Raw genomic sequence first — 23,337 nt, forward strand, 5'->3', positions numbered from 1 at the left:
TTTTCTTTTTTTGGAGGGGTGTGCGGAGGTGGGGGGGGAGGGGGTGTTTGCAGAGGGAAAGTGGTGGCGAGGGTTCTGTGCCCTCCCGTCCTCGCGTGTGTGCGGAGAGGGTCTCGGCGGCGGGGCTGTTCCGCGCCCTCGCCCTGCCCGCGGTGCAGTTAAGATGCGCGCCGGCCGCCGTGTGGTTGCAGCGCGGCGGCGCTGACATCGCTCACCATGGACAGCTTCGACTTAGCTCTCCTCCAGGAGTGGGACCTGGACTCTCTGTGGTGAGTGCTGCCACTGCTTCCCCCCCGCCCGGGGCGCGGGGAGCAGCAGCCGAGAGGGGGGCAAGGTCTGCGGGAGGGGTGCTATAGCGGGGGATGTGCAAGAATGGAAGGGGATGCGATAAACTGAAAGGGGTGCAGTAACTGAAGGGGGTGCGATAACTGAAGGGGGTGCAGTAACTGGGGGGATGTGCAGTAATTGGAGGGGGGTGTGCAGTAATTTTGGGTGGGTGTGCAGTTACCTGGAGGGGTACGTGGAGGGGTACGTGGAGGAGTGCAGTAATAGTGGGTGTGCAAAAGGGGGAGGGGGGTGCAGTGGCTCGGGGGTGCACTTACTGGGGCGGCGGGTGCGTTAGCAAGACGGGGTGCAGGGCCCGGGAGGTGTCTCCCGTGCCACTTGCTCTCTCACCATTGCTGGTCCGGGAGGGGCAGAGGTAAAGGTGCCCCATTCCCCTGGCTGCCAGGGTGGGTCCGGGAGGCGAATGTGGGGTTTGGCTGGGGGGGTCTCCTGCACTCGCCTCCTCCCTGCTTTCCCCCGATGATCCCCTATGCTCACACGCCACTGGCACCCCGGGCTACACTTCGTAGCTCATCTCCCATCTCTCCTGCACGCCCCTGTCACACCCCTCCCTCGCCCCATATCTACCCCAGGGCCACCTTTATTGCTCCCCCACCCCTCGACTCGCCTCTCCGCTGCTCCCTCCTGCCCTTTTCCCCCTCTCCCCCATCATTGCATGCCCTTGACCTCCCCCTGCGCACCCCCGTCCCTGCCCGCCCCGGCGGCGGGTGCGGAGCGGCCAGGGAGGAGGGGAAACAATTTCTAGAAATGTCATTAGCGGCTGGAGGTGGGAAGCGCTGCCCTCCCCACCCCCTCCCCCCCCGCGCACCGATCTCCCTCCTTCCCAAAGCCGCTGCCTCTGCCAAGTCCCGGAGTTTGCTGCGGGAGGCACGCTGCCCCCGGGCGGCCGGAACAGCCCGGCACGGCACGGCCTGACCCAGCACGGCACGGCCCGACCCAGCACAGCCCGGCCCGGCTCTGCCCCCGGGCAGCGGGCCCCCCCATGGCGGGGCCACCTTGGGGGGCCGCAGGAGGGGGACGCGCTCCGTGGCGGTCACCGGCGGGGCCAGCCGGTGGGAGGGGAGGCGACCCCCGCGGGCGACGGGGTGGTGGGACGCGATCCCGGCGGACGCCGCCGGTGGGAGGCGGGTGGGATGCCTGGGGTGCCCGCCCCTGGCCCTGGGGGTTGCGCTCCCCCCGGGGCTGGGTGCGCTCGGCGATCAGCCGGGGCAGGTTGTGTCCGGCCGGCTGGGCCGGTGGGTTTGGGGAGCTGGGATTACTTTTGCATTAAATCAGCCAAGGGTATGCGTTTTGGGTTGTTTTGGGGTGGTTTTTTTTGTGTGTGTGTGTTTTTTTGTTCTGGGTTGTTGTTGTTTTTTTTTTTCCAATGTGTTAGCTGATCTGTATCTTCTGCCGGTAGAGTGAGGGTTCGACAGCATCGGCTTGTCTCTCCGGTGGCAGGTGCAACAAAATAAGCTGGACCAGCCAGTCCCCTTAATTGCACTGCTTCCTGCAAAAGACATCGGGATGATGAGAACAGCTTGCACACTGTAATACGTGTGCTTATAAATGCATACATTGATAACAGCCAGCCTAATAAAACTTTTATATTGCTGTGGAAGTTTAAAGAGCGCATATAATACAAAATCACTTACTACCCCATAAAAGTTTTTAATTACAGTGCTTCTGCCTGCGACACAAGTTAAGGTTATGTCCTCGTTTCAATTATAAATACCAATATTCGGTTTATATCCAAACCGTAACGTTTATCTCTGGCCTGATTTTAAGTTTTTAGTCCATAAGCATGGTTTTGCAATCAAATTACATGCTTTTTCTGTTAAACAGTAATGGGAGGAATAATGCTTTCACACATTTGAGTGCTTTTCCTTTTCTTCTTGAATGAAGACAAACTTTGAGGGAATTTTCTTTTTCCAGAAAAGTGTGCTGTTCATTAGTCTGTTCTGCGAGCTGGCTATGGGAGTTACTATTGAATTTGAAAAGCCAACAATGTAACTCTGGAAAGCAGAGGCTTCGGGCTGTGTCTGGCCCGTTGCTCCTTTTCATAATCTTTTTAGCATGCTTTTTGACTGTTGTGGAGCTGCTTTCAAATGACCGTGGTCAGCATAAAGTTCCCATGTGGGTCCAAAGAGACACCAGCCGTTTTTCCAGCTAAATTACCTGCTTAAAAATGTCTGTATTTGAGCTACAAACAATCTTGTGGTTTCATAGATCTTGTTGTTTGTTTTCCTCTGTAGTCGTTGCAGTTTTTAGAGGATGGGTTCAACAGAAGGGCTTCAAATAACACATTAGAAGCTGTTGCACAGTGGCAGGCCTGCTTTCATTGCTAAACTCACCCATGTAGGGGTTGAACCCAGAAATGTCCAGTGGATTTGGAGGGGATCACACCTACGTTAAGTGGAGCACGTGGGGGAGCAGGAGGTTTGCAGGTGTTTGCTGTCGCAAACTATTTACTTCCTTTGGGAGCACTGGGTTTCACTGAACAGCTTTGGCTTGGAGTATCTGAGATCACGGGCTGGAAGTTTTATCATGAAGCAGGTGTTTTGGCAAATGGTTCAGAATAGTAATTTCGAAAAGTCGGTGTGAGCACTGGTAAAGAAAAGCTTACTTTCACTTGGTGAAAGCTTCCAAAGACTGTCATGAAGGCCAGTGGTGCCTCGGTGCTGCAGCAGCAGCAGCAGCTGTGCAAAGGGCCCCGGGCTGGTCTCCCACCACAGGCAGGGTGTATGTCACACCCTGCCCTCCCCCTGGTTTTGGATGTTCTCAAGAGACCTGATTTGCATACTGTATTAAAATGACCAAAACAAAGCTAGTACATTAATTTTAAGCTCCAAAGGCTTGTCAGGATTCCTTCGAAGGAGTGCAGTGGTTGCCAAAAAGGGAAATAAAATATACCACATGGAGAGGAAGTGCTTCATGGCAAAGAGCAACACTTAAAGAGACGTAATTTTCTTTGCAGCGAGGATGAATGTTGTCCTTTATTCTTTTGAATGTAGTCATAATGGCAAGTTGTGCACTTAATTTAAGACTGAAAATCCATATTTTGCAGTATTTGGTGAACGTTTTGCTTAAAAGTGCAGTAATTAAATATTAAAGTAGTGTTCTAAAGTGCTTTTTAAAATTTATTTGGTATGTTCTTGGAAATCTAAAGGGGTTGTCAGATGAACAGCAGCATTCTAATCGATTCTCATTGTTACTTTCATACCATTAATGAATTTGCTCTCCAATTAATACATGCTATGTCTTTTACTTTGCCGTAGCATAGAAAATGTAATAAGAGATTGTTTTGTGGCTATAAGGCAGTATCTAACTAGTAAACTGCACTGGGGCAATATTGTAAGCTGTTTTCTACTAACCAGTAGTTTTTCCAGGTTGTATTGATGCCAATAACACTTCTATTTCCCAGGAAACTGCTGTAATTCAAACAGTGAAAGCTGAGTACAAACTCAAATAGAAAATTTAAGAAAATATACCAGTCTGTGGGATAAACAAAACTTGCACCCATTGGTAAGCTTTTTCTGGAACATTTTGGGAAAATCAGCCCAGCTTAACTCAGGGTGCCATTACTGCTGACTAACACAGTTATCCTGAACACACAGCACTCATGACTTTGAACCACAGCCCCATCCCCTGTTTTTTCCTTCTCCGTGCATTTATTCATATGCTATAGGTGACATTTTACTTGCCCAGACTCAGGGATGTGGATTCTCTAGTGCCTTATAGCTTTGTATGCAGTTACACCGGACAAAAGTAGATGGAAAATTGCAGTTAGTGGTGTTATATATGCCTCTTGGGCAGCAGAAAACATACTACACATGACAGAACGCAGCATGTGAGCAAACAAAAAGACTTAATTATTGGAGTGCCAGTGCTAGTTCTGCATTACAGGCATTCCTACTGTTATTTGCCTTATTTAACAAATCTAGATAAAAATTCAGCCAGATCCTTAAGTCCGTGCTTAGATTTAAGCACATAAATAACTCTGGTGAAAACCACTTTGTAAAGACTGTCCTCACATGCTTATGTAAGATACGTGTGTAGGCTGAGTAGGTCATAGGCTGGACTTGATGATCTTAAACGTCATTTCCAGCCTTGGTGATTCTGTGATTAAAAACAACCAGCAGATCTATTTAAGCACTTGCTGTGTTGTACCCCACAAGAAAATAATTTTGAGTGTAATATGTTTGTTAGCCACAAATAAACCAGTGTTTGTTTAGGTAAAGGAAGCCAAGTATGTAATTGGTTTATTTGGTACTTATCTGATACTTCTGGATGTTTTGAGTTAGCATCAGTTTTGTAGGGGTTGGATAATCATGTAAAAAATGTATAGCTGTATAGCTTCCAACTTGAGATCAAAATCAAATGGCATAGTGTAAGGTGGCCCAGTGTGTTTTATACAGCATGTATTGAATTACAAGTTCATTTGCTATCTTTGGGTCTGTTCCTGCTCCATTTGAAGTCAATGAGAGTTTTGTTTGGAAGTTGCTATTAACAAAAAGTGGCCAGACATCCAGCAGTCTTATAAATTAATCTTTTGTAACTTCTTGATCCCAGGTTGTCTAGCTTTTAGTAACTACATTTTATATTTGTGTAAGTCAGGATTTTTTTCTCATGTTGCCTGGTGTTTACTGGAAAGCTAATTCTATAAATACTTCTTCAGTCAAAGTAGAATATCAAGATGTTTATTTTCAGATAACGGTAAGCAGTTACTGCTAGGGGAAAGTGGTCACTCCAACCATTCTCTCAGTGGGGTAAGAGGCTGGACCAACTTAGCCTTTCTACAGACACTATGTGGCAATAATACCTCCCTCTCACACACACACAAAAAAAAAAAAAAAAAAAAAAAGTGTATTTTTTAAAAATCTCCTGTCTCCTTTAGAACTTAGAACTTTACTACAGCCTGTGTCTTTGATTTTGTCCCTTATTTATTTCCTTTTAGTTCTTGGCCTCCTTCTACCACTATTGCTTGAAATCCTATTTGTCTCCTTCTTTTTTGTTGTTTCCTATTCTACCTTCCCCCCAGTGTCAACTCGCAGTTACCACCTTCCCCTCATTCAGATCTCATCTAGAAATTTGCTCCTTCTGTGATGATTATAAGTTATGAGCAAACAATAACATGAGTAATAACTATAGTCTGTTCCCTTCTCCCACTTTCACAGCATGTTCTCTCTTCCTGATGCCTGTTCTTTAGGCTAGAAGCCTTGTGGGTCAGGAATTACTTCTATTGTTGGAGGGATTTTTTTCTTACAGCACTGAACAAATTGTGTGTACTGAACATTATAAATAATAAGAAGAGCAAGCTTTTCCTGGTCATAATACTTTAGAAACATCAACTGAATAATAATATTTAAAAAATACATCTGTTGTGCCATCTGAGTGGTCATTTGCTGGATTTAATGTACCACATCCTCCTCATTTTGTTTAAGTCTCCACTGAGTCCAGAGGTTTTCCCCATTTATATCAGATGAGGACCTGGCCCAGCATCACTGCTTTGCAGTACTCAGTCACTTTTAAAAATAATAATTATTTTTTTAAAACTTCTGCCTTGTTTTTGTCTGATAAATTAAATTTTTATACACCAGTAGGACAGTGAATGTGCTTTCATCTCTGTTTGAACACCCATGCCCAATTATATGAAGCAGAAGGAGCCCTTTGGGCTTTCCTAACAATCAGACTTGGAGATTTGTTCTTCTTTAGGGATGTTTTCCATCAGAAGTTGAGGCAGAAATCTTACTAGGATGTTGGAGAAGGATTCAGAAGAGAGCACGAGGTTCATGCAGCATTTACCATTCCATGTGAATATTTTGAGGAAAGTACCAGATTTCTTAAAACTAGTGGAAGAGAAATATGGGCCATTGAGGGGAAAGAAAGAAAAAAAAAATAAACACTGAAAACATACTGGGTGTGAAAACATCTCGTAATCCATATATTAGGAATAACACCATACTCAACTTCACACCACTCTCATTAGAGAAAGCAACTGTTTAATTGCAAGGGTTTTAACCTCATATAACAAATTAATACATTTGCATCATATTTATGACTAGGACACAACAAAGTATGGATAAAAAGAGTTCCAGCAATTATTCACAGTGTGTGTTCAGAGATACCTTAAAGTCTTGTTATAACTTTATTAACAGTAGGAGCAATAAAGTAAAATTAATAGAAATGAAGAAAACCTGATATTACATAGTTAGAAAACAGGGAGGTTAAATTCTGTGTGAGATGGTGTCTCATCTAACAGACTCGTCAAGTTGTAACTTTGAAGTGACATCCTCACAAAATGAGATTTCCAAAAGATGGCATTTTCCAGGAAACCCATGTAAAGTGTCCTTGTATACAGGCTGGTTGGTTGTAAGGCTAATTCCAGTGGAAAACCACATGTTCTCTGTGAAAAACTGGAAGTAGCCCCAAACTTCCTTGTTTTCAAGCAAAACTACCTTTGTAAACCCCGCCCAGGTGGTGTATAGGAATTACCATCTCAGAGGTGCTGGCTGGCTGCTCCCTTGGAGCTCACCAACCTCCTCTCTGGCCAAACCCACTGTGTTTGCATCATTACCTGCAGGGCTACTCACTGGTCTTCTGTTGCTTAAAATTCACGTTAAGGCACTAATTACACATGCTGGTGCTGCCTGAGGTCCCAGCAGAGTGAAAATGGACACTTGTAGCTTAATAAGGTGATAATCTCTATAATTTCTGAATAATTTGTGGGCAACTATGAATTTATGTTTAGAAGAAAGAGTGGATGAACTGTAGCAAAAGCTAGGTGAACATGATGGCAATTATTAAAATTCGGTGCTAAGCATTTTCTATGTATTTTCACAGGTAAAAATGTGTAACTTGTGTTCCTTTCTTACAGCTTGGGATCTCAGCTTTCCTAATAGTTTAAGCAAACAAAAAGTAGTGTTAGTGACTTCAGTTGACTGTGTTTTATCCTCTTAGGAAGATTTTAACCTTCATGCATGTACCAAGGGCCAGGATACAGATGTGTCTTGGGAAATACGACAGTGGGAGTGCAATTTAAACTTATCCTCAGAGATCCTTTATGTACTTTTTTATAAATAAATTAGTTCCAATGCAGCCGTGGTGGTCTCAGTAGTCAGAAAACACTTAAAATTATGCAGGAGGGACCAGAAATCTCTGCTAAGAAGCTTTTTGTTGTTGTTTTGTTTCTCAATAAAAATGATCCACAACTGTAAGTACTTAAAACTAAAAGCAAGAGGGTTGTATCTGACAAAGCTTATCTTAAGTACATCTAAATGTAACCCAGTCTTTCCCTGTGGTTGTTTTCCCCTGTTTTGGACCAAAGAAAGAGTCCTTTGTGGCTCAGTCTTAGTTCACTCAATGGCAGGAGTGGACAAATAGAGGATGACAGTGGTGGTGTCTTCTTACACTGAGTATGTTTAGATTGCCTTGAGCTATGATCACTTCTTACTGCACTTATCACTTTGGAAATCCATCAGGGAGAAGATGGTGGCCTTCCTAGTTCATGCGTTGCTGTGATGTTGCAGTCTAGGTGCCAGGGCCTTACAGTGACATATGGTGATATGAAAAATGCAAATACAACAGGCAGATGAAGAGGAGAAAGCATTGGTGAAGTATGCATTTGCAGGGCTCAGATTCAGAAGCCATCCTAGCAGTGGTCTCTTCTACAATCCATCTCCTTTTTTCTGTCTTTGCCTTCTTTGTATTGGTCACGGTGAAGGTTTTGAGGAGCCTGTTCTAATGTATGGGCACTGGCAGATATCCTAAACCTTTCTCTGTCGTTGGCTGCTTCTGATTGACCAGGAGGTTTCAGCTCTCAGGTCTGTGATGGTCCAGAAAACAGAAAGAGAATTTGTTCACAGAGGTACTCTGGAGAAGATAATTATGTTGATGTGCAACTGATAGAAGATGCTTTCATAGATATTTTTTTTTCTGAAGTAGCCAGGGAGGGAACCTGTCATGTCATCAACTGTTTTCAAAGGACAGAATAACAATAAAAGCTAAGTGTGCATTTCTTCATTTTTGTTTGGCAAGGAGAGTGTAACATTTTCTGCAGGATGATGACCTCAAGTTAACTAAATGTCGCCAGTTTAAAGAGTAAATTAATGTTTCAGTGTCCTTTGTGGTAAGGCCTGAAGGCTGTCAGGAATTTCTTAGTACAAAAGGTGATTGTATGCTAGTCCATTTACTTAAGGCTCCCTGCAAGAAAACCCCCATGTTCCCAACCGATTTGAGTTAGTGTCACCATGTTGCCTTGTGTGTTTGGCTGTAGCAGTGTGCTTGCAGCTAGCTTGTGGATCTCTGCCCCTTCCACTGTGTAGGTGGTCCAAAAGGGCCACAGGACCATACATTTCTCCTAGGTCTTTGAGGCCAACTGCTGCTCTCTCAGGTAAGTGAACATTTTCTGAGAAGGAGTGAATACCCTCAAAACCTTGTCATGCTCTGTTGTAAGTGTGGCAAGGGTTTGGAGTTTTTTTGTCGCTGCCACTGACAATGCAAATCAGTTCCAAAACCATAGCATCAGTAGGAAAAAAAAAAAGGACGTATTTCCAATATCTGTGGCTTAATACATCCCTGGCCATTTAGTACAGTCGATTCTGCACGATCTGAGATTAAATGACATGAGATAACACCAACAGAGGAGAACATAGATAAATCCTGTTGCTTCAGGACCAGCACTGGCTTTTGTAGATCCAAGCAAAATCTCTTTATGATACTCTTCAAGGCTTTGCATTGCACAAGAATTTACTAATGTGGGTGCATGGCTGTGTGAACATGATTACATACAGAGTGGTAGAAATGCAACCTTTTGTTGTTGTTGTTCTTAGAAGTATATAAGTAGCAATACCTTGAACTAATTACAGCTGATGTAAAGCCCATTTAAGGAAACCCATTAGTGGAGAATTAGAACTAGAGCAGATTAGGTATTCTTTAATGGCCTTGACTGTAGATCTTTTGATGCCTTGGTAGCTTTTCTAACACTCATCACTCATCTGCCTTGACTAAATGACTGAGAAGATCCTTTCAAGTCACAGTCTGGTTGTAATGTGAAAAAATTGCTGTTTTCAGCTGAAAAAAATTATTATCTGGAAAGGTAAACTGTACTGAGTTCTCTACTGTATTTGTTGTTGAGATTTAAAACATTATTTTACTGCTCAATGTGACTGTATAATAGAAAGAGCAATCTCTAGTACGCTTCCTTGGAGCTATTAATTGCTTACTTTCTTGAAATACAAATCATAGACAATTCTACATGACTTCCCTTCTTACAGACTTTCTTGTCTCTTTATTTTTGTATGCTTTGCAAATGCCTGTAAATTTGTTTTCAACAAATGGGGAAATAAGTAATTTAGACTATCGCTGCTGTTTCATAATTAATTAATTTCAATTTGAAAAAATCAGGTAGTGCCCTTCCATTGTTCTTTGTGCTTTTCTGAGGCATTAAGATTCACAATATCCAAATAAGTTCCAGATGGAAATGCATACTTTATAATCAGAGGGAAAAAATCTGGTTTTGTCAAAAACCTGAAGGTTCCTCCCTTGATCAAAATGGAAAGTATTATGCTTATGCACATTTTTCAAGTTTTTAACAAGTACTTTAAAAATTACTTAAAAGTACCAATTTGAAATGTTATGTAGGACATTAACTTACAAATAGAAGTGCAGAGTGAGAGAAACAGTGATGCAGGAGTATTTACTCGTTTTCTCAAACACTCCTGGCGTCTGTTAAAATGTAACAAGGCTTAGCACATTTTCCCATTTTTTGCACTCTGATTTCTATTCTAAAATAAATATTTGCAATGTTAAATAATCTCTTTGATAATAATCAATAAACAACACATTCAACTGAGGAAAAAAATACGGTAAAATGAAAAATATTAAGCAGAAAAAAAGGTGATCAAAATGGTACACTGAGGAATTCTGGATGTTCCTATACTATAACCATTATTAGGGTTTGCAAAAGAACTTTAAAAGTGGCAGTTCAAAATAAGAATAAAAAGTCTTTTTTTGGACACAAAAGACACATATGTAAGAGGTTTATATTATGTAAATGTTACTACTATTGGTAATAGCCCATTATAGAGGAACACTTTATATTCAGAAAATCATTTGCAAATAATGGGATAGATGCAGCAGCCGCTAGTCCTGACTTGGACAACTTTCTCTTTGAAGTCAATGAAAGTTTTGCCTGAATAAAGGTGGAAGGAATTAGCCCATTCATTATTATCTGAATTACATCGAGAGCTGACTGCTAAACAATAAAACCATGATTCATAACATAACGGCTTCACTTAATTCTTTTGTAGTCTTAATATATCTCATTATATGGTACTTCTGTTCTTTCCTCTCTGAGCAGTATTCAAATTAATAACAACCACCTTTACATAACTGATGGTTAGACATGTTTTGCTGCCTTAGCAAGATCAAAGGATTTTATATACCCTTTTTGGATACATACCAAGAATGGGGCAATCAATCTCTTCCGTAACCATTAAGAACAGTGTAAATATCTCAGGGTACCCAATTAGACGCAAGTGATTTGCCAGATGCTGAGAGCATCACCAGTTGTCAAGAGCTTCCCAGATCTGTGGGACAGTCCAGAATTTATTAGGGATTAGTGGTGGTCCAAGTTGTCACCTCACTGATTTCTGCTCATTCAGCTGCACCCTGCTGTAAGCAGCCTGTGTGGTGGCTGGAGATAAGGTTGAAGTGAGAAATACTTCACTACTTCCCAAGCACCTTTGGGTTGGAAGGAAGCAGGGATGGACACTGGTGCTCCAGTTCCTCCCCTGCTGATGGTCACAGAGGAATTGGACTTAGAGTGAGGGAGTTACAGGAAAATTAGAAGGGGAAGCTGGAGAGGACATAAGAGAAGAAGACTGAAGAGAACAGGGACCCTCTTTAATACGAAGCTGGAGTTAACCCCTCGCCAGGAAGCCATCTGCAGCCTTTGGGCTCCAAGAATTCTTTTTATCTAGAGATGTAATTGAAACAACATGTGTAACAGCTGCAAGATGTCAGGTTTGTCAAAGTAACTAGAAAAATGAGTGCTGTGACACACTCTCACACAGCAGAGTAACCTATAGCTTAAAAACAAAAATCAGCAAAAAAAAGAATGAACTATCATATGGGTTAAAAAGAGGAGGGAAAATTGTCAAATAATCAAAATTGCAGTTAATTCTGGAGCATGGATGATTTGAAATTAAACTCAGTGAAGGTTTCCCAGAAGAGGAAAGAGCCTAACTCTTTTCCCCAAGAGAAACAATAGTGAAACTCCTTATCTTCCCATCATAACCAGTACTTCATTTGAGAACTGGAATGGCTACTGCTCTGCACTGGTTCCAGGAGAGGGTGGCAGTTATTATTTTGTCCTTCTGCCTTCTTGCTGTTGTTATTCATGTGCCATTACCATTGGGCTCTGCATCTGTAGGTAGGGACCCAGATTTGCTGCACTAGGTGCTATTCAGACACAGGACAAAGAGCCAGTCATGGGACCAAAAGCTTTGCAGACAAAGTGAAGAATCAAAGAAAATGAAGGATATAGGCAAAACTGGTCAGAAAGAAAAGAGTGTTTTAATCATCCAAATAAACAGTGGTGGCAGCAAACTGCGAGCTTGACGGTGCTGCCAACTATGAGTGCGAGCATAATGGGGAAAACCAGAATTTTCTTTGCAAGAACTTCAAAAGGGACAATAGAGTGATTTTGTGCATGTTTACGAGGACTCCTCCCAAGCATGAATGACAGCACAGGGATACCCTGAAGGTGTTGGAAACTTGGAGACTGAATTGCCCAAATGGGCCAAGAGAAGACTAGAGTTAGCCTTTTTGTAATGACTTTTGGTAATGACTTTTCATAATGATGGGGATAGGCCACAAAGGGCCTTCGTGGTGAGGAAAGTGGGAACCAATGAAGAGCTGTAAAGAAAAGGGACTCGTGGTCAAAGGATCTGGCTGAAGAAATGCAGTTTGCTGCAACATCCCAGCTGGAGCAGGCTCTCATCTAAGAAGTCCAAATGTGCAAACCAACATATGTGTAGCAGCAGAAAATTTCCCCTGCCCAAAGTTCTCAGTAGATCATAGAATCATAGAATGGTTTGGATTTGAAAGGACCTTAAATATCATCTAGTTCCATCCCTCATGCCATGGGCAGGGACACCTCCCACTAGACCACATTGTTCAAAGCCCCACCCAACCTGGCCTTAAACACATCCAGCGATGGGGTAGCCACAACTCATGGCTCAGTGTACTGAAGCACAGATAACTATCAGATATTCTTCAGGGGAGTTCAGCACCTTGTCAGAATCCATGTGGCATCAATGGGAACTAATTAAATACATCTATTACAGTACTAGTATGGAATACTACTCCAGTACTGCTGCTTTGAATCAGAGCGAGTCTTGAAGTTCACACTGGATGCCAGTCAAATATACCCCAATTCCTGCTTTCAGAAATTATTTTGAAATGTACCTCTCATTGAAAGCCTTAAAGAAAACGGAATTCTGATTTTTCAAACAAATACGTAACTCTCACATTTTCCTTTCTTCAACTCATATTCACATGCAAAACCAGATAATAAAATTTCAGTGGTGCTTGTACTGTAACTTGGCTGGTGGAAGAAAAGTCATCTGTTAAAGCTGAAGTCATCCTAACTCATTAGGTGTTAATGTATCTGCTGTATGGTAGAGAGAAACAGGCTAGTTCTATTGAAATGCTGCTAGTTCACCCTTGTCTGCTCACAGTTTTCCCTCTCGAGGATTGAAAAGTCCAAACAAGTTTTCTCACAGTACATTCTAAGAGTATGCTAAAGGAGCCGTGCTTATGTTATCCCAGAAGTCTGTCTCTGCCTGCAGACAAGTACAGAACCAAAGTGAATCCAGAAGTTTGAGTACGGTTCTTGTATTTCCTCCTAGAAAGTCTCAGGAGAAAACGTGATTGTGTGCACTCACAGATGTCCCATGTATGTGTAGTAAATCCAACATGTTCTGAACATGCTGCTGGCCTTCCTGCACCTGGTAATAAACCATGGCAATAAATCCAGTGATCTGCACATGCATAATAAATCTGATGCACCGGAATGCAGGCACGCAGGATGGACATGCTGTGCACAAATTGGCCATTGTCCAGGTCTTTTGGATATCAGGTTTCCACCGTAACTGACTTGCCTGGAAGTCCTGGAAAAACTCCTGGCTTCCCTTTTTTATGTCAGAATTTCCAGGGCATGTTCAGGAGGAGTAGGAAGTATGGGAGACTAAAGCTTGAGCATAATTTTCAATGTGCCTGTACACGATGCCAAGCCACAATATCACACTGAAAATATAAACAATCCCACACCCATAACATTGCTTTCTGTCATTTTAGGCATTTTTTGCAAATTACACGTCAAAATCTTACAAGGTCAAATACATTCTCCAATTTCTCTGCATGAAGGTTTTGTGTGTGTCAGGTGAATGCTCTTATCACTTCAGGGCATCAGCATCCTGAGTACTCTCTTGGTTTGCAGCAAAGGATTTACTTCTGGAAGAGAGCTTTAGCTTGAGAGCTATGGAAGTATGAGGATACTCCTGGGAGTCTGTGTTCAGTTTTGGGTCCCTCCCTACAAGAACGACATTGAGTTGCTGGAGTGAGTCCAGACAAAAGCAAGCAAGCTAGTGAAGGGTCTAGAGAAGCAGTTCTATAAGGAGAAGCTGAGGGAGCTGGAATTGTTTAGTTTGGAGAAGAGGAGGCTGAGGGGAGACCTCTTTGCTCTCTACAGCTGCCTGAACGGAGGTCATAGTGAGGTGGGTGTTGGCCTCTTCTCCCAAGTGAAAAATGATAGGACTAGAGGAAATGGCCTGAAGTATGCCAGGGGAGGTTTAGACTAGATGTTAGGAATAATTTCTCTACTGGAAGAGTAGTCAGCCACTAGAACAGGCTGCCCAGGGAGGTGGTGGAGTCACCATACGTGGAGGTATTAAAAAAACCTGTAGATGTGGCACTTCAGGGCATGCTCTAGTGGGCATGGTGAGTGGTGGTGTTTATTTTATTGGTTGTGGTTTGTTTTTTTTTCTTCCTGAGTGGATGGTAGGACTTGATGATCTTAGAGGTCTTTTCCAACTATGAAAATTCTGTGATTCTGTGAGAGTGATGGAGGTCAGGGTGTCTTGGTGGGGAGAGATTTGAGTCTGATAGTCTCACAGTGGGATTGTATATTCTCCTCCCAACTCTGAGAATGTTCAAAAACGGTGAACTTCAGGCCACAGTGGAGATATTAAAACAGGCCAAGGATTGTGCTCTCCCCTTTAGGCCGACTGGCTCGGCACAGAATATCTCCATGTGGGGGAAGACAGGGTGGCCACATGCATGTTACCTATTGGAAATGCTTCCTCGCCATTTGCGTAATGGAACTGCTAAGTGTAGGCACAAGGTTTTGTTGGGTTTTTTTTTGTCTGAGTGGGAGCAGGAACAAGCCCCACTGAGAAATGACAGCAGAGGATCACAACTCTGACCAGATCAGTACTTCCTTTACTCCCACCTCTGCATTTGATTAAGAGTAAAAGGACCTCAGCCCTGTATGACTAGGTGACTGATTTTATAAAAATGAACACATTTCACTCTTTCCTCGCTCTGTCAAACAGCCTTTACCATCATGATATGGACTGCATAGAAATGAAGCTGGGGACTTTACTGGATTGTAAATCACTGAACTTGTGTTTAAATAAGAAGTATATTCAGAGCAAAGATGCTAGCCTGATTTCAGTAAACCAGGAAATGTACAAGATATTACTAGACCCTGTTGAATTATAAGTTGCACATCTCCCTAGTACTTTCTCACAGTGGTTTTCTGTGGCAATTCAGGACACTGCCTTTAAGCTAATCAGCAATTCTGAGCAAAGTTGGAGGGAATTCATGTTTTTTTGGCTGGGCAACACGCTTATCAAGTCAGCTACCTCCAGTCTGATACAGCAGGCTGCCAACAGACTTGTCACAATTTTTGAAGAGGGTTTGTAGTGGAGATGCAAAGTATAATGAAAACCACATCCACCAATTAAACACCTACATTTCCTTTTAGACACCAAACAATGGACAGCTTTCCTTTAGGAAAAAAAGAGATTTCTCAAATCAAAACAACTCATAGAAATTATATAAATTAAGAAGGAAGCTTTGGGTAGATCTTGAATTAGTCTCTGGCACAATGACATAGTGAGGTGTGACACATTCATGGATATGATCTACTTGCAAAAATTTAGCTCTCAGCAATCAAGCAGAAGTAATGGAACCAAATATGAGGCATGTTCAGGTCAAGTCTTTAGTACATGTGGTATGTCTTTTCCTGATCAGTAAAGAGTACACCTGACGCTTTTCTTAGTGTGCAATACATGGTTTTAACACCAGAAAATTAACATCAGCCTTCTCTTAATAATGGCAAGACATTGAAGAGGATCTTCAGAAATAACTGGCCTTGTTAAGCAGAAATCAGAGGTTGAGGTAAAGCCTGGATAAGACACATTCCACAGTAATGCAACTAGGGGGGTAGCAACAGGAGCTTAGGGAGCTATTTTCTCTGAAGAAAATCGCTCATATCAAAATATTTAATTCCAAGGACACAGAAGAACAGAACAGACACTTCGGAGAAAGGGTGTCAAAATTAATTTTACATGATTTTACTGACAATACTCACATCACCATGCAGTTGATATGGTCCAGATGCATTGAAAGACATTATGAAAATACACTTGACGATACTAAAAACAAATGATATTATTGTTATTAACACTGGGTTTGTGTTTACCTCAAGTGGTGTTCTGTGATACTTGGCACCAGTTGCACCAAATGTCGCGTCAGGAGGTCTGTGAGCAGTTCAGCTGTGTTCACAGGGAACAACATCTGTGTTCATCAACTTTGTCCCATGCTTTTTTCAGGAGGCAAGACTGACTTTTTTGGGCTCTGCATCATATGAGTACAGCTATGTTTCTCCTAGAGCAAAGCCTACAGGGCTGTAGTGTGGCATATGAGAAGCTCCACTTCAGTGTCTGTTAGCCTGGGGACCTCTGCCCTGCTGTGCTGTGTACAGGTGCCCAAAGCTTGCCAGAGGATGTGGGCCACATGAACCTTTTTTTTTTGCAGGTATGTGCTAGCTAGCGTGGCAAATGAGTACTGCTTTGGGAAACTTGTATGCATTTCCACCCCTTTTCTTGCTGGCTGGGACACCTGACAGGCTTAAAAGGAGAGGGGTGGAACCAGACTTACCTGTGCGGCAGAGTTTTCTAAGCATGATAGAAGGTCAGTAGATTGCTCATTGTAAAGCACTTCACACAATGATGTATCTAATCCTGAAGTCTGCAATCTAAAGTGTGTGATTTCTGAGAAAGTCAGTTAAGGCAAGAGACATAGTTTTATTGCTTATTGGGAGTACAGACTAAAGGAGCACAGAAGAATTTTAGGTCTCCAGTGTAAAGAAAAAACAAGCAGCTCTGGAAGGTCAAAGAACAGCAAGCAATCCACAAAAGATGCTTGTTAGCAGGCTGGAGACATATCTAGGTTGGAAGCTTGAATTGATACTAACGTACTAACTGCCTATCTATCTGAACTACTAAAAATCACTTTCATTTTATCTGTCATTTAATATGCCTAATGGTTGCCACATCAGCCAGAAGTTTCTCAGAGTTATTTGAACACTGAATTTTGATTTGGTCGTTGAACCAAGCAGTGCAAGTTTATGCCAGGAGATTAATTTAGCTGGTTGTGTGCCACTTAAGCAGAGCCTTACTTCAGTCTTTGCTCTTAAGCAAGGTGCAACATAGTGTTTTATCTGTGCTTTTTAGGCAGAATTAACATAGCAAAACCCACAGTGGAGAAACCCCATGCAACCCAACTAGGCACCCAAGATACTGTTGTTTTCTGGCAGCAGCACCTCTAGACTTACCTCCAGCTTTTCTAGTGCACATGCCTAGAGCAAATTTGAGGTTTAGCAGGCTTGTTAACCCAGTACATAAGGTCTTGGAAAAGTCTGACATATGCTATGGCCACATACTGTCTGTACTGCTTGTACATCACACACTATACAGCTCTGGGATGATACCACCCAAGAAAGTCAGGACTCCCTTTTTCCAGCTGAATGTTTCAGCTGCTTTTGTCTCGGCCCATGATCCCTCCATTCCTTGTTCTATACTGGGGTCAAGCTCAAGGAAGGATGGTGAAGGGCTTGTCAGCCAAAAAAGCCATTGACCTAATAGGTAGTGTATGTTCCTTGAGACTGAATCTATGGGTGTGAACCCCATGCTGGGGAGATGCTTGGATTTGGGCTTCCCAGTTTCTTATGCTGGTGTTTTATCCACTAGGTTGTTAGCAAAACAGTACTTGGCTGTGTCCTTTGGTTTTCTTTTTTAAGAGACGTGCACCCTCTTATCTGACCTAAATGCCCAAGAGGGCACATGGGTGAGACTCAAGCTGTGAGTCCTGCTTTCACAGTTGGGTCTATTCATGGCAAGGCCCTTAGGTTCTCTTTGACATTTTCCCTTGGCAGGCGTAGGGTTTGGCTCCCAGCATAGCCTGTGGGTATAGAGAAGCTGCCTGTTGGACACTGGCTTCCCCCCATCCTCAGTGTAGGAAGCTTTGGCACCTAACGCAGCTCTGTAAGATCTGTTCTGGGAGCTGGGTGCCTAATTCTACATCCAGCTGTGCAGCTCATCCCTGTACCCAAGTCTTGTAGAAGAACGTTTGGAACTTAATGTCATTACACTGATTAAATTCAATGTTATCTACCATATTAACTGAAGCCAGCTGCTTCTCTCTAGTGAGGACTGGTAAACATTATTTCAGAGGAGACAGGAACATTTTTCCTATGTTTTAGTTTTTCAGAGGAAACATGTTTGCCTGGAAAATATACCCAGTTTTATTGTCAATGCTGAGATGGTCTGAAAAGACAGAAGATAATGCTCATCTAATCTAATCGAGTCTATTTAGAATAATTCTGGAGAGCCCATTACTGGTTTCTGAGTGACAAATGAAGGTCTGGATTGCACCTGCCAGGTATGTGCCTGGGGAAAAGGCATGTGCAGCACATAAGGGTAAAGGAATGTATGTCCTCATGCTCTCATGCAGGAACTGTTCTCTCTTCAGCATTTTCTGGTGAGACAAACAATAATACCCAGCAGGTCAGATTTGTAAAAGAATATCAGTAACTATGGGCTTGTCTATATGTGAGCAAGCAAAATACATGAGGATGTAAACTGAGTAGCCTGCTGTACAGTCTGCAGGATGCTGGAATTGGTATGTGGAAAATTACATACATGTGCAGTTATTTAACTGAATTTGCTCGTATAGATTGAAAATATAGCTAATGTAATGCCCATACCAAATTCTGGGCATTTCTTGTAAGAATGAGAATTACCACTGTCTGGTAGAGCAGTCAAAATTAGTGACTTCTGTTGAAATTTTGAAAATAGCCTTTATCTGTAACTGGCAACTTCTGTCATACTCCTCAGCCTGGTGCAGACATGAGCATGATGCACAGATTTCTGCGTTAGCAGATTATTTCCTTCCAGAAAGAAGATGGGGACAAATAAGCGTCCTGTTCTGTTCCTGTCGGCAAGAACATCTCTATCTGTTCTCATTGCAGTCGCTCATTGCTCAGGGCCACTCACACCGAACAACACTGAGCAAACAGAATGAGGTTTCACACCTACAACTTCATCTGTTTCTCTGCAACCACCTCTGGGCTGTTGCAGAGAAGTCTCTAGTTGGTCCAGCTTTCTGCTGCTTCTCTCAGACTTTTATGTAAGCTCCCTTGACCACAAAGGGTGAGGACCAAGTCTAGGACTACATTGTGTTGATCAGGTGTGGCCATAGAGAAAAAGGAGGATGCAATGTATAGGATTCCCTGCGTGTAACAGAGAGTGGCAATGTGATAGTGGGACGTGAGGGTTGCTTAAGGCCAGGCCACCGCATAAGTGCCTGGGAGAGGCTGGCAGCTTGCCCTTCTGAAGTGAGATGCTGACAGCTCCTCACAGCAAATGGGCTCAGCTCTTCTCCTGCTGCCTGTGACCATGCAGGAATGGCATGGTTAGAGAAAGGGGTTTATTCAGAGGAAGCAGAAGCAAACATGTTTCCTCTGAAAAACTAAAACATAGGAAAAATGTTCCTGTCTCCTCTGAAATAATGTTTACCAGTCCTCACTAGAGAGAAGCAGCTGACTTCAGTTAATATGGTAGATAACATTGAATTTAATCAGTGTAATGACATTAAGTTCCAAACGTTCTTCTACAAGACTTGGGTACAGGGATGAGCTGCACGGCTGGATGTAGAATTAGGCACCCAGCAAAGAAAACAAGGGAGTGAAGGGGCCTTCAGATTTTACACTTCATCTCTGGGTGAGGCCAGGATGGCTGCCTGCAGAAGGTTAGTCATCCTTCATGTCCCTCAGCTATCTGACCGTGGCAAAAACTAGAGTTTCACAAGGGTGGCTGGAGCTCAGTGGAGACTCTTGCCCATTGCTGCTGTGCTGCAGCAGGCTTCTCACCTCCCACCTCCAATATTCTGTATTTTCTTATCAACGAGAAGCAGGTAGGAAGCTGGGCAGTGGCAAAGCTCCTTCTGGAACTTCAGGCTGTCAGAGGGCTTCTTAGTGCAGCAACATTTTCGTGCTGTTTGTGTTTGGTCACTCTGAGTACAAAGCAAAGGAGCAAATCTGGCTGTTAGCATTGTGTCCTCCCTAGATCCCAGCCTGCATTCACGTATGCCAGTTATTTCTGGAACCGGGTGCAGTGCAACATGTATACATTAGCAAAATCAAGTCCTTATGCTGTTCAGGAAAATTTGGCTCTCAACTGTATAGCTAAAAAAGCTATCTGTCTGAGCTACTTAGAATACTGCACAGTTTTTGCCAGCTGAATAAAACCAATAGCATTTCTATGAATGGAAAGTTTTTGACAACAGTCCTTGAATTATGAGTGGCAAGAACCATTCTCTTTTGTTTTTAACTTATAACCCATGATGTATAACGTAGCCCTCATTTGAGGTTAAGAGGTTAGTATCTTATTGACTTGACTTTAAATTGCATTTCATCATATTAAAGAGTATCTTTTTTTTCTTTTTTTTTTTTTTTTTCCTGTGGAGTGATGGGTACTGTAATGTATGAAATATTTGACTTTAATGTAGCTGTAAGGCTAGACTTTGGAAAACATTCAGCTACAAAGATGGTATTTAGTGAAAACATTCCCCAAAATTATGATTTTACAATTACCTTATTGGTAGTTTGATTTTAATGTAGTTTTGCTGGTAGCTACCTTTGTACTTAAGGATTGTAAATTAATTAGACATACTGCTTCATCTACGCAGGAGGCAGGAGAAGAGCTGAGCTAATAGCTATGGGAGTGCTGTACCAATTTGAGACTGAGGCTAAAATGACATGATAGAGGGAGAGGTTAGTCCTCTCCCAAGGTTGTCACTCCTGGTCACATTTTAATCTGAATTTATTGGACTGAAAGAGGTTAAAGAGGTAATTCTGCCCAAGAAGAGAGAAATTTCTAACATTAAATGGAACTCATCAATAGTCCTGGTGTCTAGGGGGAGTTGTCAGATTCCATAATATTAACCATGTAATTAACAGGATATATAAAGTGATGTGCTTTCAAATAATTTATATTTCAGATGCCTTTCAGTGTGCTAATAATACCTCACTTTTTTTCCTCCAATCTCTTGAAATTGCTGCATTCTTTTTTTTTTTTTTTTTCCCTGTCTGTATAAAAACCCTTCACATTTATCAGAGAGTTCTAACTAGTGCTCATTCCCAAGGGTGGCTTAATGGACAAAGTATGGATAAATCCACATGACAAATCCACTTTACAATATGGCACAGCTGGCATTCTCTGCTCAAGTTCAGCTCACATATAAACTTGTACAGAAACCACATCGATGCAGAGTGCAGGTCAGTGCATATTGCTTTATTGTGTCCTGGAAATAACCCCTCATACGGGTGGTGCTGATGCACTGACTTTTGCATCTCCTTTCAGATGAGTCGAGGGGTCAGTTGCAGAGTACTTTGCAAGAGAGTGTGAGTGTGTACTTGGCATTTTTGTTGCTCTTTGAAATATTTTTCTGTCTGAAGTGACTGGGCTTTGAATACTTACAGGGTCTAACTTACGATTGTTAGAACTCAGGTTTTTTTAATGTTTTTGTTGCTATTATTGTTATTATTGTTATTTGATATCAGTCATCTAGGTAGGGGGGAAAAAAAACAAACCTTCCCTGAGCAGTGGAATTACTAAAACTAGACCATAGTTTTGTGTCTTGTAACCCAGCAGCCTCACTGCATAATCTCTTTGCCAGTGATTGCATCTCTGTTGTGCTCCTCTTTGTTGACCTGAAGAGAAAATACCAGCAGCTGGGGTGGCTTCTGAGCTGTGCCTGGACTGAGTGGTGCTGGTGTGGTGATGGACGGCTGGCTGCCATCGGCTGGCCTAGATAAAGGACTGAGTTACTAGCACTGTGTAAACACCTGCTGATTTTCAATAGGACTTTCTTGAAACCTCTGTCAGATTGGGTTGATATTGACTAGCACATTCTAAGTAGCAGCCGGGAAAGGGGGAGTAGATAATGGAGAGACACCACAGTCTGACACTCTGCTTCCCGAGGAAGCCCTGCTGACCATGCAGTGCATATCAATCTGTGCAACAGACCTGGGTTAATAAGAATTTTTTTTTAAAAAAGGAAATTTTTCTTATTTCAAGATCATATTTACTGGGCAGATGGAAAAAAAAAGTGCAGGTTGAGTATCTGGCATAGAGCCTAAAACATACTTTCAGGAAATTTCCTCCTGGAGTAAATGAGGTTCTTTCAGGCAAGGCAGTGGAAGAGGTAGCACAGTCTGTGGAGGGAAGTCACTGTGCCTGCACTGGATCTGGGACAGCATCTCACACCAGAAGAACCCTAATTTCTGGTATTTACAGCTACAATTATATAAAACTACAAGAAGTTGAAGGGTAAAGGAGGCTAAAGCCTGGACCTTGGTGCGAGGTAGGTCCATTTTCCCAGTGCATATTCAGCAGAATGTTGAGGGCCAATCCAAAATCTATACCCACAAACTCTGCATGTCTGAATATAACATACTGAATTTATAAGCTGTCTTGGCTGCTGGATACTCTAATGGAAATGTTTTACTATGATTGAAGAGGAAGAAGCCTGGTCTAGTTGCAGGATGCTGGCCTAAATGTAGACCCATGTAAGAACGTGTATCTGCTTAGTGGTATCTGAGGGTTTTCAAGCTAGTTTGCCCTGCTGTGTATAAGTAGCATATGGGAAAAAATAGCATTTCTGTGTTCACTTACCATATTAGAAACATTTTTCTCTTTTATCTTTAATACTTATAACTGATAAACGTAATGGCATTTTAGGCATATTCTAATAACTGTGCCCCTATAAAATGTTGTCCAAGAGCAATATTTTATAGTAACATTTACAGCTTATCAGAAATTGAAGCATTTTTTCTTCCTATGCCCTGGCCATACTGTTGTGAAAATTCACCTCTACAACCACTTACAGCAACTGAACAATAAAACATTCCCAGTTACCCTACAAGATAATTTTAAAATAATTTAAAACTGCCCATAACAACCAATGACTTTGATGCTGGAAACCAGTACAGCAGTTATAAAGTCCTGGCAAATATATTCTTATGGAAAGCGGTGGTTTTATCACACAGTCATGAACATTCAAGTGACCTGGGGCATAAAATCACTGCTCAAGAAAAAAAAAAAAAAAAAAAAAGATCTATCTCCAGAAAATGCTCAGATATCTACTTGTAACAGTTACAACAATGATGATTTCCCATCTGTTAGGCAGACAGTTTTAATCTGTAAAAGGTTAAGTATTTGACAGTTACTTGTTCTTACATACAGATTAGCTGCTTGAAGGTTTAACCTTTAGATGTACTTAAGCAACTACTCTTAAAAATTTATTGTTTAAAACCACCCAAATAAAAATGGTCTCATCACTTGCAACTGAAGGACACAGAAGATCTGGGATATTTTTCCC

General features: G+C 42.3%; 1 protein-coding gene across 1 annotated transcript in view; it reads left to right on the forward strand.

The window, feature by feature from the left end:
* The first annotated feature begins 216 nt into the window (after window positions 1-216).
* Window positions 217-23,337, forward strand: part of AFF3 (ALF transcription elongation factor 3) — a 332,087-nt gene continuing 308,966 nt past the window's right edge. The window contains exon 1 of the mRNA XM_051611002.1: window positions 217-269. Coding sequence (XP_051466962.1) covers window positions 217-269 — 53 coding nt within the window. The remainder of the gene's footprint in view (window positions 270-23,337) is intronic.

Source organism: Apus apus, chromosome 1, assembly GCF_020740795.1.
Source record: "Apus apus isolate bApuApu2 chromosome 1, bApuApu2.pri.cur, whole genome shotgun sequence".
Lineage (NCBI taxonomy): Eukaryota > Metazoa > Chordata > Aves > Apodiformes > Apodidae > Apus > Apus apus.